The sequence below is a fragment of the Pogoniulus pusillus genome, chromosome 15 (genome assembly GCF_015220805.1).
Source record: "Pogoniulus pusillus isolate bPogPus1 chromosome 15, bPogPus1.pri, whole genome shotgun sequence".
NCBI lineage: Eukaryota > Metazoa > Chordata > Aves > Piciformes > Lybiidae > Pogoniulus > Pogoniulus pusillus.
The window spans coordinates 13,796,486-13,812,675 of NC_087278.1; the positions used below are offsets into that span (position 1 = coordinate 13,796,486).

The window sequence follows — 16,190 nt, forward strand, 5'->3', positions numbered from 1 at the left end:
GGACATAAATGGGGCTCAGCCTAATTGCCTCTCCACAAAGAAGCCCATCTCTAGAGTTGAACAGCTTTCAGAGACTTTCAAACACAGTGGAAGGATTGCACTTTGAAGTTACCCAGAGGAGGAGGTGGTCTTGGGCTCTTGCGCATATCCTACGCACATGGCTTCCCTTGATGTCTCTGGCATGGCCAACATAAATGTCCTGACACAGTAGCAACCAGCTTGCCTCACTGCTGTTTGGCAGTTCTGATTTTGCTCACCATCCATACAGGTGCACTGCATTTCCATAACCACCATATCCCCTGGCTATTGCTCTGGAAGAAGCATTTACATTCTAAGGCAGTTTCCATTCAGCATCTGGCAACTGCAGGCCAATCCCCTGTCTCCCAATGAAGACTGACTTGGTGGGAATCTCAGGCCAAAAGAAAGAAGCCAGCAAGGAGATGCATAGCATGCAGTCATTGAACAGACAAGACAGCCTGGACTTCAACAGGGAGGATGGCAGAGCCACTCTCATCCTGACCTTCACCCTGTGCAATGTAGGGAAGATTGAGCTCTCTAAGGCAGCCAAAGTTTTTGAGGTATGGACTTCACCCTTCCTTTTTTTCCACTGAGCCCTCTCTTCTGTATCTATTGGCTTCTGCTTTCCCACTCCTCTGTTGTCCTTCTGCTCCCTGCCTGACTTATGCTTTCATCTACCTTCTCGCTTGCTCATTGTCTTTTGCTACAGCTGCTTGGAAAGGTTAGCTGGCCTCTCTAGTTGTAGAAAGAGAATGCTCTGAAGAGATGGACTAGCAGAAGAATCATCATTTCATGAAAGGGCTGTTTAGAGCAGACATCAGTCTGTTCCTTCTTTTTAGCTGTTGCAGGGGCCAACTATGACTCCATGTTAGAAGCCAATGATTTTTTTTTCTGTGTATTTGGCAGGAGATAGAGAAAATACTGGAGCTGTAAACCATACAGGCATTATTTATTCTGGGCACTTGAAGCATCCCTACCAGGTGCTCACTCTCATCTATGAAAATTAATAACTAAAAAAAAAAAAAAAAAAAAAAAGTATTGTATTTGCTACTTATTTTCACTCAGTTACAATTACTTAATAATTATGGTGTTATTATACATCAATAGATCTGCTTTCTTTTGGCCAGGGTTTTAAGAGTTACCTAGCCACTCATCCACTCTTTTTCTGCCGAGACAAAATGCTGCAGTCAACAGTATCTCATCTTTCATCTATCTCTATCTAATTTTACAGTGTTTATCTCTGCCTGTATTTCAGCTCCTTCTAAACTGGGCATTGCTAAGCTTCATTACTGAACATGCACTTCTTGCTAACACTTCTTTTAGTCGTCTTTAAAAGACAGTGTAGAATTATATCTAGACTTACCTGGATTTTCAGTCTTTTGAGAAGCTGCATCGTATGAACATCTGGCTCTTGCAGATGTTTGAAACTGAGATTCATCACTTTGAAACCAGACGAGCCAGAAAGTCCAAGAATTCTGATGGTGATCTTGATGTTTTTGTTGAATGTGAAATTCGCAGTGCTGATATTAGTATCCTTATCGCTTCCTTGAAGAGAGTAGCAGAGAATGTGAAAACAAGCAGAGAAGACAAAGGTAAGAAATGTATGCATCTCTTAGTGTTGTTCTGTTTCTTTTTGGAGTAACCTTTTGGCTTTAGCTTCGTATCAGTAATCTGTCTGGAGAGCTGGTGAGTACACATTCATTTTAATTCACTGTACAACTGTCTTCTCTGAATTGCCATCATTCCCATTTGTGTGGGGTGAGAGACATTTTGTCATAGCTAGTGGATCTGAGGTGAGAAAAGCATTCCAGCAAAAAGGGAGATGAGAAGGATAGAGCAGCAAAATGAGAAGCTAGAAGCCTCTTGATAACAGGAAAATTATGTGCTGAGAGCTGTGCAGAATGCTGACTGCTCTCAGGCAAATGCATACACTTCATGGGAATATGATAGAGCAGAGAGTCTAAATATTTCATTTGCTTGGTTTTGTTCAAAGAAGCAGTGTCCTGGCTACTGCCATCTGGGTCCAGTAGGACTGTGCAGATACATTGCTTCTTCACTGAAAAGGGCTGGGTGCAACAAGCTCTAAAGAAGCTTCCAGAGTGCTTGAGGAAGAAAGTCAGCAAAAAATTTGCAGGCACTGTGCAGGATAGGAGAATCAGGGGATGAGCTTCTTGTAGGGAATAGAGTTGCTGCCAAATCTGGAGTAACAGAGCATCAGGCGTTTTACCAAGCTTCTTTGGAGGTTGGACAGCTTCAAAGGTTGCAGTTTAGGAACGGTATTTCACCTGGAAAAGTGCTGCAAGTCCTACTCCACTGCCTATATTCTATTTGAGTCACAATCTCTACCAGTCATCAGGATGTGAAATGAGCTTGCCAGAGGCAAACTGGTATTTCTCCTATTTACAGAAAGGTAGGGGATGGGTAAGTACAGCAAGCTGTTAGAGACACAATCCTGATGATGCCAGAGGAGCCCCTGGCAGATGAGAAGACTGAAGATACAGCCTGAATGCAGGATTTATAGAGTTCCTACCCTTACAAATCCAGGCAGGAATCCCCAGGGTCCCTTTATCTAATACAAGTCCTCTTCGGACATCTCTGGATGTTGCTTGAAATTCACCTTCAGGCTTGTGACGAGAGGCAGTCCCTGTCAAGCTATTGTCAGGGACTGTGTGGGTATCAAGAAGGTATCATCAGGGAAACCAGAAAGGCAAAGAGGGTTTTCTAAAATGCTGAAAAAGCATATGATTAGTAGGAGTTTCTTGGAGCTGAGAGGTTTGTGCTCAGAAGTAGCAGTCAGTTTCAGGTGTGCTGGTGCTAGAATCTACAATAAAAACCAGGTACTGTTAAAAGGGTATGTTTATGGTTAAAGCACAGGAATATTAAGGACATCATTCCTTTCACATTTTCTTTTTAATCATGGTTTTGAACAAAAATAATAAAAATAGGTTTATTTTGTATGTTATGATGCTAGAATTAATACAATTGGCATGCAAATAAATGGAGTCTTTCTGCTTCTAAGTTAGTTTAGACTTACACACAGCACTCTAGTATGTCATGAACCTTTCCCAGGCATTTCAGACCCCAGAATTCAGTAGTGCCTTAAGGCATTTTAAGATGAAAGGGTCAGAGAGTTGGTATTTGTGGCCCACAGAGACACCTTAGGTGTGGGCACCAGCAAGAACTCAGAATTTGTAGGGTTTGGCTTTAAAGCTCTTTCTGTTGAGACATTCTGCTCCACACAGCACATTTGGCTTAAAAGGAAATTTTGGCTTTAAAAATTGTTTGTACCAGTTAAAACTGATACTTTATCATTGTGAGCTAGTTTCAGATAATTTTTCATCCAGTTAGCCAGTTTGGTCAATAAATAAATTTACCTACTGATGTATAGATACATAGATATGGATATTCTTAGGTACTGATGAAAATTAAGCTTGTAGTCTGCAGCACAACTTTAGAAATTATTTCATCCTATCTCATTTAACTCTTGCTGCTTTTTTTCCAGTGCCTTGGTTCCCCAGAAAAGTCCAAGATCTGGACAATTGTCACCATCTGATCACTAAGTATGATCCGAATTTGGACCATGGTCACCCTGTGAGTTTCAAGGCAACATTATTTAATTTAAAAAGAAGGTCTCTGTAGGGAATTTTTTGTAAGGAAAATGTCAAGACTAGAGAAATACTCATGAAAGGATAGAAAAAATAAAGGGCCAGATAAAGGCTGGTTGTTGGTGGAATTAGGGACTGCAGAATTGGAAGAATCCTGAGAAAAGATGATGGGCCCTGATTGACCAGTGTGCTTATGATTAACAGAAGATACACAATGAAGCAATTTCTATTCAATGTATTTTTTAGCATGACTTTGAATTTAATCGTTTAATAATAATAATTAAAAAAACACTCATTTATTATTTCACCTCATACATTTGAAGTACACACACTTTGTACCAGCTGGTCCACATAAAAGCCAAGTTCCCCAGATTACTGCTTTCTGTTCTCTGTGTTTGACCTTTCAGGTATTCCATATCTGCGTTTTTAATTTGGCATGTGTCAGGGATCCTATTCAATATTCAGAGGATGGTAGTGAGTACAAGTGACAGAGAACTAATAAGTGCTGCATGCTCAGATCCCACAGAAGAGAACATTAAGCTTAAATTTACAGAAAGTTTTGAATTAGCAGACACAGCTTCCCTGGGCAACCTCTTCTGGTGTCTAACCACCCTCACAGTAAAAAGTTTCCTCTATGTCTAATCTAAGTCTACCCTCTTTCAGTTTGAAAACATTATCTTTCCTCCTGTTACTGTAATCCCTGTAGGCCCCTTCAACTTACAGAAGGTTGTGGTAAGGTCTCCCAGAGCTTTCTCACGAGAGAAATAAATGTACATTGGGTATTATTTCAAATGGACTAAGTTCTCCTCCTACTTTGTCAAATAAGAGAGACGAACACAGAAGAGGATGAGACAAAACACCAATGGTGCAGTTACCTGAGCAGTGAGTGAGAATAAATCTACACTGCAGAGCACACTGCACTGTAGAGATGCCTGAACCACCTCGAAACAAGTTAGCACAGGCATTGAAAATCGTCTGTCTGTGGCGGAAGGTAGCATGGCATGGGGTCATTTACTGTGCTGCTGAACATTGCTCAAAAATAGATGGGTTGGAGGAGAGTGTCAAATCCACTGATGTACAGTTGGCTCAGCCAAGATTGTACATATTTACTACCAAATAGGTAATTTGAGCTGTCCTTCTCAGCAGGTTCACTTCGTTCTTTAGGGTCTCTTTAATGGCCAGAAAAGCAAGCCAATGACACCCTAACACCAGTTTCTGGGGCACCCTGATACTGGTTGTGACAGTTCCCCAGGGTGGTTCCTGCTGCTCAGAGTCAGGTAGGGAACCCTAGGAACAGCAGGGACAAAGCTGACAGGTCACAGCATTGATGCTAGTCTGGCCCAGTGGCTTTCCTTCATGTTTTGCTTGGGCTTGCTACAGTTCCTGACATGTAAGGGTGGCATCTGAGTGAACTTATTATCCACAACACATGACAAAAATAAACATGCTCTTGGGATCCAGTTCTTTCCTCAGATTCATGCACACAATACTTGTTAACTGCAGTATTACTGGTGCTATTGCTACACTGACAATTATCTGAATAAACCTAAGGGAGAAATTTGGCTTGTAGTGTACTAAGTGGTTCCAGTAAGTTCTGAATATTTTAGAATAATAAATATTTGTAGAGTGATGCTGATCAGCACTGCTTTGTGAGTTATAATAGTAACATAGTGCCAGATTTCAGATTTTATTCCTATTCTGAATGATGTAAAATTCAAAGGAGTTTGAGTCCACATCTCTGTTCATGCTTAATAGCTGGAAAAGCTCAACTTCTAGTAAACACTGAGTAGACAGGAAGAAAACTGACATCAAATAGGTGGACTGCCCCTTTAAACAGATTCAACTGAATCTGTCTTTATCATAACATAGTGACAAATGGGTAAGGGGGCATTGAGCTGAAAGCCTGAACTTTCTACAGATGCAGTGGTGACACTGTTGATTTCTAGCCTGTGAAGACTCTTTGGCCAAAGTGCAGGATATTGTGCAGGCACAGTGTACTTTCTCTGGTGAGATTGCATTAGCCTTGGTACCATCACAGCACTGTGCAACAACTTTCATGCCTAGCAGAAGAAAGAGATGATTCAGAGATTGAGCTCTTCTCCAGTGGAAGTGATGCCTCTATTTCAACTCCATTTTTTGTGTCATTTGCATTTAAATCTGACTGTAAGTGTAATCACATGGTAATGTAGTGTCTATGAACAACTCCAAAACCTTCCCATTAATCCACATTACTTTTATTTCTGATCACAGGCCTTGGATTTTCATCTAAATGTCATGGATGTATCTGCAGAATTTGGCTTGCCCTGTTCATAAGGTTCAAAATTCATTGCCTCAGAGAAAAGCATCTGTTTGAGTCCTAGGTTTTCTGAATGCTTCTGTTAATAAATTTATTTATGCCCACAGATCTTTCTTAAGGTAAAGCTTCTCTCAAACTGTTTTCTGACTCAGGGATATGCTGACCTGGAGTATAAGAAACGGAGGGCATTCTTTGCTGACCTTGCCTTTAATTACAGAGCGTAAGTACAAGGCTGCTGAAGAGAAATTGTGGTGGCCCACATGAACTTTCAGACATCTTTCTGTGCAAGAAATGCCACAGACATAATCTTTTGTTATGTTTTAGAAGACAGAATTCAGACACAGCACATTTGACTCCTTTGACTCACTATGCAGCACATATACCTTAAGATAAAAATCTTAGTATTGCATTCACGTCTTCAGTGTTGCATTTTGTCTTAGCAGAGGTGATTGCTCAACGTGATTTCTCAATGTGACTCTCTCTTGTTTCAATTTAATAGTTCTTTTAGGACTAGTTTCTGAGCTGAGACTAATCTTTTTTCCAAGGAACTATAAGGGAGACATTTTTAACAACAAAAAGGCGATTTACTATTTTTATTTGTTTGATAACATGTATCTAACTATATACATTAGCTATCTCAGGTCTCATGTGGGTGACTGAAAATGTGTCTACCTTTGCATGTAAACAGCACAATCATGCTGCTGTCTGACAGAATCAATCAGATGTATAAGTAGAACTGATTGTGGATTATCAGTGTCCAAGAACAGGTGAAATTTCCCAGGTCTGGAGAGACTTCATTTTGAGTATAGTTTTCTCACTGCCACCAAATATCAGCACAAATCAGCACGAAAATGAACTGAACTGACTCAGACCTACTGAAGAAGCAAAAGTGAGGAAAAGGGGAGAGGAACAGCCCTCAGAAAAGAAACCTGCTTTACACACACGCATTATTTCCTCTCTTCATTACAGAGGAGACCCTTTGCCTCACATCAAGTACACAGCACAGGAGACTGCAACTTGGTGAGTATATTACTCTGACTCCTGGGCTGTTTCACTGGAGTGCCAGGAGAGACTAGCAATGTGAGATAGTTATAACATTTTAAACCCTTACTTATTCACCTCAAATTTTACTTATTTTTTGTTACTTTTTGGTCATTTAGTTTGCAGAAATCTGTTCTCAGGACTGGTCTTAACTATTCATTTTCTGGAGCAAAAATACATTTTTCCTGACCATCTCCCTGACTGCCAGTCCCCAGAAAATACCAGCATTCCAAGTATGACTTCATCTCACTGACCTCTAAGTTACTGCAGCTATGGTGGTAACAGAAATATCACCTTTCCAAATCTATTGCTAGGAGAAAATGCCTAATTGCAGGATGCAAAGGCACTCACAGGACATGGCTAATCCAATGATCATAAGTCAGCCTTGCTTGCTCTCCTCGCAAGTATTCATTCCTGTTAACATGAACAGGTATCATTCTTTCAAACTGGAGGTAAAGAAAGTTTTGGACTTTATATCCCTGCCAGGACACATTATTTACACTGTAAAACAGCCTATGTTGTTATATGAATGGATGATAAGTTACTTTCACGTGTGTGCAGCATTTCTTCACAGGGGCTTTGTTTCTCCTGGAGATTTGCACTTAGAAAATCCATCCCCAAACAAAGAAAATTAATTCAAAGTATGTTTGCATACTTTATGTGAAGTACATGTCAGATTTGAAAGAAAGCAGAGTTCTTATTTCATATACCTCTGTTTCCACTCTCTCCCACTACTTTTTACAAATCTCAGTAAGCAGCAATAAGTACACATTTGTATGATAATACAAACATAAATATGTCCAAATGTCCCAACTAAAAGCAGCGTCCCAGATTTGTGGAATGTGCCACATGTGCACCTAATAAGAAAGAGTCTTTGTTCAGGAAAGTTTGCAATATAAATGGAAAGTCAGCCTAAAGGTGGGGGAAAGGGAAAATGAAGACCACATATTATAACTGTGGAACTGAAAAAGCTTGAGCTTAAGGGATTTGTCCAAAGTTACACACAAAGTTTATGTCAATGCCAGGAATTCTAGCTGTACACTAGATGTCTCATTCCAGAACCTCGACAATAGAGCCATTCCATCTTTTTCTCAGTGATTGTTTTGTTTTAAATAAAGTCTGCTGTGCCATAGAAGGCTTGAGGGGTGTTTCTCACAATCCCATGGAAAACTTGCATCCAAGTTGTCTAGGCGATCACAATGTTATTAAGCTCGAATAGGACTTTATAACATCTTTTAATTGTGAAAGACTGACGGTCAGTGTTATGCTCATGATTGCTACCACCAGCCAACAATCTTGGCATGAGATGGTGTGTGGAAATGTCATATTTAAGAAAACTTAATTTTGTGTTCTTTCCTGTTTTTCTCTTTTGTTGCCAACCTCTGTCATTCCAGCTCTTCTCAACCTAGTATTTGTTGCACTGTGGTAATAGAATAGACCCTTAAAGGAGTATCCTTCTATTTCCCCAGACAGTTAGTCCCAGCAACCCAGGTTGTCTTGTTATGCAAAGCTGTTTCCAAAATTAGACCAATGGTTATCACAGCCCCCTGGGGCTGTGCCCTGAAGTCAACTGCATTACAGCACAACTTAATTGAGTACTTTGCAATTGAACAGGAAATTTGTAGCACAAACTAAATTCCCTTGGTGTTCACTCTGAAGAGTTGTTGGATGCCTTCAGATTGTAGCAACATGATTGTAAAAATGAAAACTAATCAAGTGAAGAAATATGACTTTCATAAAGAGGGTGCAAATGATTTGAATTTCTGTTTTCAAGCAGGCTTCTTGGAAGGCTCTGAAACTTAGTCATAAAAGATGTTTCATGGGCAAGAGCTATACAAGAAAATGGGAGAATCTAGGACAATTATGTGGATGCACCTGTCATATCTTTGTAATAAAGCTGAAGAGTACCACTTTTTTTCCTAAAAAATTAATGACATGTATGTAAAGTAAGGTCATTGGCTTTAAAGCCTCAAGTGTCTGTCTCACGGAATCACAGAATCACAGAATGTCAGGAGCTGGAAGTGACCTCAAAAGCTCATCCTGTCCAACCACTCTGCAGAGCAGGATCACCTAAACCAGATCACACAGGAATGTGTCCAAGTGGGTTTTGAATATCTCCAGAGAGGGAGACTCCACAATCCCCCTGGGCAGCCTGTTCCACTGTTCTGTCGCCCTCATAGTGCAAAAATTCCTCCTCATGTTTAAATGAAACTTCATGGTCTTCAGCTTCCACCCATTGTCCCTTGTGCATCACCAAGAAGAGCCTTTGTTATGAGGCTCCTATCTAGAGTATTTCATAGACAATGCTTTCAGTAGTTTCTCTTTGCATCTGTGCACTGAAGAACCATCAAATAGCAGCTTAAAGATCCTTTGAGTGATAGGATCTCCATATGATGAGATATTACACCTATCTGAGATGCTACATTATTGTTCGGGGATATCTGCTTCTCTATTGACTTTAGAGTGGACTTACATGATTCTCTTAGAAGTACTTTGAGAGGAGGGACACAAAGCTTTCATCATCAGTCCTCCTAAGTTTCTATGGTAGTCAGTGTTTAGCTGCATAGCAGAATGATGCTTTGATAAAAAGGATCATATGTGTAGAAGTGTAAACAAGTCTGTTCTCTCTAGGTACCAATCTGGGAATGAACCATCTACTGGTTCAGATCCTATATAACCCCACTGAAGGCAGTAGTGATATATGGGGAAGTAAGTCAGGGCAATGCTTGAGCTCTAATTCTCCTCATTCCCACCCTAATTCTTCTGTTTCCTGAAGCTTTTGCAATAGTGACAATAGCCACTGTTCTGTTCTGTTAATATTTTTCCTTCATAAGGTTTTCTTCCCTTCTTCCTTCTAGCTCATTACTCCCACGTTGTGTAAGACATTTGTACAAGTAAAGAAAGCCATTCCCAGGGACTGGCTATCACCTCCATAGCAACGACAGCATCACACAAAAAAATACAATACAAACCCAACAAGAGGTCATTTTCTGTAGCCAGCATTTCCAAGAATGACCTCAATTTTCATAAAACAATGTTTATAAAATTTCTAATACCCCAGGGCCATGTCTGAACAAAAATAACCATTTCTATAAGGTTCTTTGCCATCATCCTATTACTACTTGTTTACTTTGTAGCAGCTAAATATATTCCAAACCACAGCTCTAGATCCAGGCACCATCAAGTTTGGGAGAAGCTTGAAGCCTGTGCTGAAATCTGGTTATACATATTTTTCTTCAGTTACTCTATTTTTGTATAAAGGGCTAAATGTTTCAAGAAGTTGGCATGTCTTTCTAATATGTAGCCCATGCCAGGCATTTTGAACTGCAAAAGTATGAATCTCTTTGCCTGTCCAGATGTTACTTTTCAGTATCAGAAAAGGTGCCTTTTTAGGGGGACGTTTGTAAGACTCAAGTGTAGGCTAGGCTTTAGTAAGGAGGTGGGGTGACCAGAACTTCAGATTGTACCCCAGCATAGAGAGGGAAGGAGTACCTTATTCATTCTATCCCTAAACTGGACAACCTAGAGAGGGCCACAGCTCCAGTGTTTCCCTAGGATTTCCCTGCTAACTTGGACACCCTTACACCTAAGCAAGAAACACTTGTGAATCAGGATTAGAATCCTGTTATATTGAGCAGGGTGTAGGAAAGCATAAATCAGATTTGCTGAAGAACCCATCTCCTGAAGCAAAAGTGAAACAAAACCCCCTTATGCTTTGCTAAATCTGCCCAGGCATCAGTTTCCAAACACCAGGTGTCAGTCCACTGCTTGTGCTCAGGGTTTATGCCTCTCTGTGAATCTGAAGATAGGGCAGATAAGTACTGCTTTGTTGAGATGGGTCATGCTCTATGACTTTTAATTTTCAGGAGAGAAGTCTACAGGAAGCTGAGCAGCCTTTATCCTACTCATGCTTGTACACAGTACTTGGATGCTTTCCAGCAGTTGGAGAAATACTGTGGCTACCAAGAGGATAATATACCTCAACTTCAGGATGTCTCCACATTTTTAAAAGGTCAGTCATTGTGAACTGTGATTTCCTGAATGCATTTGTACACCACATACATGCAGAAACCATCTTGTAGGACTCGTGAACAAAACTGGTTAGCTGTAGAGTTCCCTTGAGCTCTAGCATAGGGCATATCTAGGGACCAAACTGTAAGTTTGAGAGTGGCTTCTGCACACAACTCTATATGGGTTTGGCTGTATTTTGTGCTTCTCTAAGTACACTGCTGGTAGGACCTAAGCACAACTACAGGTACATACCTCATACATCCACTTTTTTCCTGATGCATGAGGCAGGATGGCCTTGTGTCCTAGAGGAAATTATTTCCAGGAGGTCCTGCTAGTCAGTCAGCAGTCACCTTGAAGTGACATTGCTTCTTTCTATCTCCTTGGCCCCACTTATCACACTAAACTCTTTGGTACCTGCCATGTGGCTGACAGGAAAGAAGAAAAGCTGTGAGGCTAGTCTGTAAATGCATGAGGATATGGCCATAGGTGAAAGGACACATAACACTGCTAGGCTGACTAACAAGGGGCAGGCAAAGAAGGAAGCTTATGTTATCTTTATGATGTCACATGCTATGGATTCCCAAGGACAAGCACTTGGGGTTAACCAGATGATTTCCTACTGTTATCAAGAATGACTTAAGAAAGTGTTTTTTAAAGCCTCCTTGCTCTTCAGTGACAAGATGTGCTGGAGAGAGAAAGACAGCTGATAAATATGATAAAATGAATAAGAAGTATGGCTTAGCTTTAAATAAATTACATGTAAATATCCAGAAAATGAAGTGACCTGCTTCATGTATCAGTAGGTGATGCTACTAAGCAAAATAAGCTTTCTGTTGCTGAAGAGTTTTCTAAGACATTGCCACTTCTAGGGAAGATTAAGCTGTTTGGTGACAAAGTTTCTATTGCACCTTTAGGGCTGGCATACGAAAATCATCACTTGTGAGTACCATCACATCCAGCTGCAGGATTTTTTCTGTGCATGCATGATGTATTTTCCTTTTTATTCAACTATCAGTCTTATTTCTCCCCTGTAATAACTGTGCTGATATTTTTTCTTGCAAAGTAGTTGATATTCTCTCATATACGCACAAAAAGCTGATATCAGGGAGCTCCAGAAATGTGATGCTGGTTTGATTCACAGTAATATTCATATTTAAATAAATCAGATGAATTCAAGGTGGGAGAATGTAGGATAACATGAAAAGTACCCTGTCATAATACGATCTGTATTGCTCACACTGGTTGGGCTGGGCCTGCTTGCTTCTTTTGTAGAGTCTTGTTCTAAGTTTTTTCTGTGCTGTACAAAATGTCCTAAAACAAAACAGAAACCCACCCCAAGAGCCAAAAAACCCCATCACCTACAAACCAAACCAAAACAATTCCACACTAAAGGCAGCAATTCTGAAAATTCTGCTAATGACAGTTGGGAAGATGTTCGCAGTGAGTTTCAACTCAAAAGCATGGGATGTCTGGTGTAAGTTAATTGTCTGAACTATTCTGACTGGGAATGAGAATAGGGTATTTCAGAGGAACTTTATTCCATCCCAAAATGGTTGTCTAAGGAAAACTGGAAGAATGATTCTTGGGAATACTGGTCCTACCCTCCTTAAACTGTAGATGAAACCTGAATTAATTTAGCTTCCAGGCTTTGTAAAAGATTATTCACAGACGGAACAAAGTTTGTTTGAAAGAACTATGTTTACAGCTAGCTGCAATTAAGAGTAAGTTGTTTTAGTCCCACTGCACTTCACAGAATGCTTTCTAGAGTAGCATGAATACTGACACTACAAGGTCTATTTGTAAGAAACTCAATCTGAGCCAGAGGCATCTGCAAAGTTTGTAAGATCTGTGTTAAGGACAGCTTCAAGCCGAGCAGTCACCAAGTGAGCGATACAATTTATAAAGAGTTCTTCCAATTTATTACTAATTTGGGTGGTTTTTACCACTGTCAGCAGCAAAGCCAGAAGTTTTGCTCCTTACAGCTCAATCAACTGTGTTACAGGTATGCAGTGCTCTACCAACTAAACCTTAACCAAACAATAGACTGTAATGTGTGTCCCAAAATTCCTTGGCATGCAGTGAATGTGTTTCAACTACAGGCCATGTGGAGATGTATAGAACAATTCCTCCTGTCACTTCTTAGGTCTGGGCAAGTCCCAGATTATCCTGTCCCACTGAGGGTGTTAATCCCAAGCATCTATCTTTGTTATACAATGCCTTAAAAGCCTGGACCATTCCTTAGCATAGGCATAACATGCTCAGTCACCCAGTGATGACTTCCTAGAACAGAGAGGAAGAATCAGGAAAAGGAGAGAAGACTTGCAGGCTGAAAACAAAATAAGTTGGATGAAACAGCCAAACTATTACCAATGTACAGTATACAAAATTATACTCATCCCAGCAAGTCTATGATGACCATGATAAACAAAAAGAAAGTCCTCAGGTGAAGGAAGATGAGCAGAGTAAGGAGAAGCCCAAGAAGAAATCCCTCCACCTCCAGTAAACTTTTGTCCTTACAATGAGTATAATGTTTATGGTATGAGGTACACTTATGAGCCAGTGGGGGTCACCTGTCCTGGCTGACTCAAAACTGACTGTGGACTGCATATTGTGGCTGGGCTATGACTCTGTCCCAGTGAAATCAGACTAGGCTAGACTTGAATATTTCAAGGGGAAGGGGCCTAGAATGATCAACTAGTTCAACTGCCTGGCCAATTCAGGGCTGACCAAAAGTTAAAGCGTGTTTATTAAGGGCATTGTCCAAACATCTCTTAAACACTGACAGACATGGGACATTGGACATCTTTCTAGGAAGCCTGTTACAGTGTTTGACCACTCTCTCAGTAAATAAATGCTTTTTAGTGACCAGTCTAAATGTCCCCTTGTGCAGCTTTGCTAAACCTCCTGTGGTGTAACTTTAAGTATAATAAGCTATAGGGATGCAGAGAGGGAGAGAGAGAAAGATATTGTGTAAGGGAAGTGATCATATTTCAACCACTCCACACAGACAGACTCCCATTTTCTGTTTTACTCAGCAATATTTCTGAACTCAAGCAAGCAATTCCTTTTGACTTAATACAAGTTGAACTGTAAGATCTGTGTCAACTGGCCTATTAGTGAGGCTGAAGAGAAATGAACTCTACATCATAAGTATTTCATAATTACTTAGAGGGAATTTAAGTAGTTAACTCTGTAAGTGTTCAATATGGCAAGTGTTTTTCTAAAGGGTTAACCTGACAAACCTAGGCACACCTTTCTTTCTAGGAAAGATGTCTGAATTTAGGCATTCATTGTCCTGCACAGCTGGAAGAAATTATCACAAGTGAACTCAAGCAAGCTCACACTAGAATGCACAGACCTATATACATGAGGTTTTAGGCCAAGAATTAAGCCCTACAGATCACTTTAGGTCAACTGCTCAAGACCTTCCCTTCATCATTTTGATATCAGAGATCTTTGGGCAGCAGGTCCAGTTAACCACATGCCCAATTCTGTACTAATTGCTGGATTTATTGTGCAGTAATGAAATAAAACTTCAGATTTTACAGAGATTACCTTCAGTAGATAACTTTTTCCTATGGCTTTTCAAGGCAAGTGTCCAAGTCTGTTACTTCAGCAGACTGTCTCATTCACTGGCCTGTGTTTCAAAGGGCATCTCAGGGAACATAAGCTGTAATTTTCATTTTCCCTCTTGCTCCTCCAACATAGATGTTAAAGCAATATAAATTTCCCTAGCCTCTTTCATAGTCCTTCCAAAACTGAGTTACTTAGGGCTTGGCTCTTGTCTGATATATTTTTCAGCTGATGTACTTTTCATTTCACTCAGACTCAGAATTTAGCCCAAAGATGACCATATTCTGCAACTTTCACAATCCTCTGGTTTGGTTTAGTGTGGCGTGAGCTGCAAGGGATTACCCTTCTTATACCAGCTTCTGGCCAGTGCCTAAGGAGACATAGCTGATGCTCTATTCCCTCGAACACCCTACTTAGTTGGGAAAGGGAGAGAATAGCAAGATGCTTTACAAGCATTTCTGATTCCATGGTTATTTCTGATGCCTTCGCTCAGCATAGACATAATAGTCATAGGTTTCTTTGGTATTGAGCTTTGAGGCAGTTCAGTACGCATTAGCTTTGAATTCAGTGGCTCAATACAATATAACCATGGCAAATGCTAATTACCTAATCCCTCCCAATTGTCAGGTAGAATTCCTTGCTGTCCATTCTTTTTTTTTTCTTTGTCCTATATAGATTCAGTTATTTTGTTGCTTCTAATTCTTCCAGTGCAGCCTACTTCCTCTCCCTCCCTCCCTTTCTTCTTCTCTCCCTCTCTCTTTTTAACTTTTTTTAGTGAGAAAAGTGCTAGTAGCCAGACAGAGCAAAACAAGGAATTCTGGAAGAAACATTGAAAACCAAACCAAAACAAATTTTGTAAATTACTTGGTTTCTGGGTGGGATTTTTTTCATTTGTTTACATAAAATAAATTAGATTCCAGGCTTCATGACACAATAGAATATGGATGGAGAAGGAAGGATGAAACCTTTTCTGGTTTTTTTGAAGTGCAGCTCTATGCTTTAAAGAAGATGAAAGGTCATTTATGGGATCTGAGAATGTAACACAGACTTTGAATATGAGACTTCAAAAAGATTATCGTTGTCTTTCTTCTAAAGCAGTGATTTTTCAGTTTTCTTAGCTTTGCAGACCACCAACATGTTTCCCATGGAAAAGATTTTGTACTCAGTTGACCATGAGACTGGTTATTTTGCTAGTTTCCTCTCACAGACCTTTCATAGCAGTATGGAGTGTACTAGAGTAACACTGACAGCACAAGCTGAAATCATGCTGCAAAGGTGTTGCGGACATGTGCAGAGCATTCACTGAGAGTCTGCATAGTTAGTTCTAGGTGGTCATAAAGCAGAAAAATAGACAAACCAGAGGGGAAAATTAGGTGGAAGCATTTATGGAAACTCCAGTGATAGAGAGCCACATTCCAGCACCCTTACCTCTGATGAGGGCCTTTTTGCTCTTTCTGCTGCCTGTGCACATTCTAACAAAGTCCAGGCAAGAAGATAAAACTGAGAGCAATTTGCCAGTGCTGAGCTAGTGGAGCATGTGGAGCATGCCCCGACTAAATGAAATTAATAGTATGCTCTGATTTTTCTTCTGGAGTATGTTGAATTAGATCCACTGAGAAACAGAAGAATTGCTTAAATTGGAGCAG

General features: G+C 40.2%; 1 protein-coding gene across 1 annotated transcript in view; it reads left to right on the top strand.

The window, feature by feature from the left end:
- The first annotated feature begins 386 nt into the window (after nt 1-386).
- The window catches only part of LOC135181620 (tyrosine 3-monooxygenase-like), a 30,745-nt gene continuing 14,941 nt past the window's right edge, over nt 387-16,190 (top strand). The window contains exons 1-6 of the mRNA XM_064154854.1: nt 387-578; nt 1,436-1,610; nt 3,521-3,609; nt 6,072-6,139; nt 6,889-6,939; nt 10,827-10,972. Of these exons, the coding sequence (XP_064010924.1) occupies nt 387-578; nt 1,436-1,610; nt 3,521-3,609; nt 6,072-6,139; nt 6,889-6,939; nt 10,827-10,972 (721 nt within the window). The remainder of the gene's footprint in view (nt 579-1,435; nt 1,611-3,520; nt 3,610-6,071; nt 6,140-6,888; nt 6,940-10,826; nt 10,973-16,190) is intronic.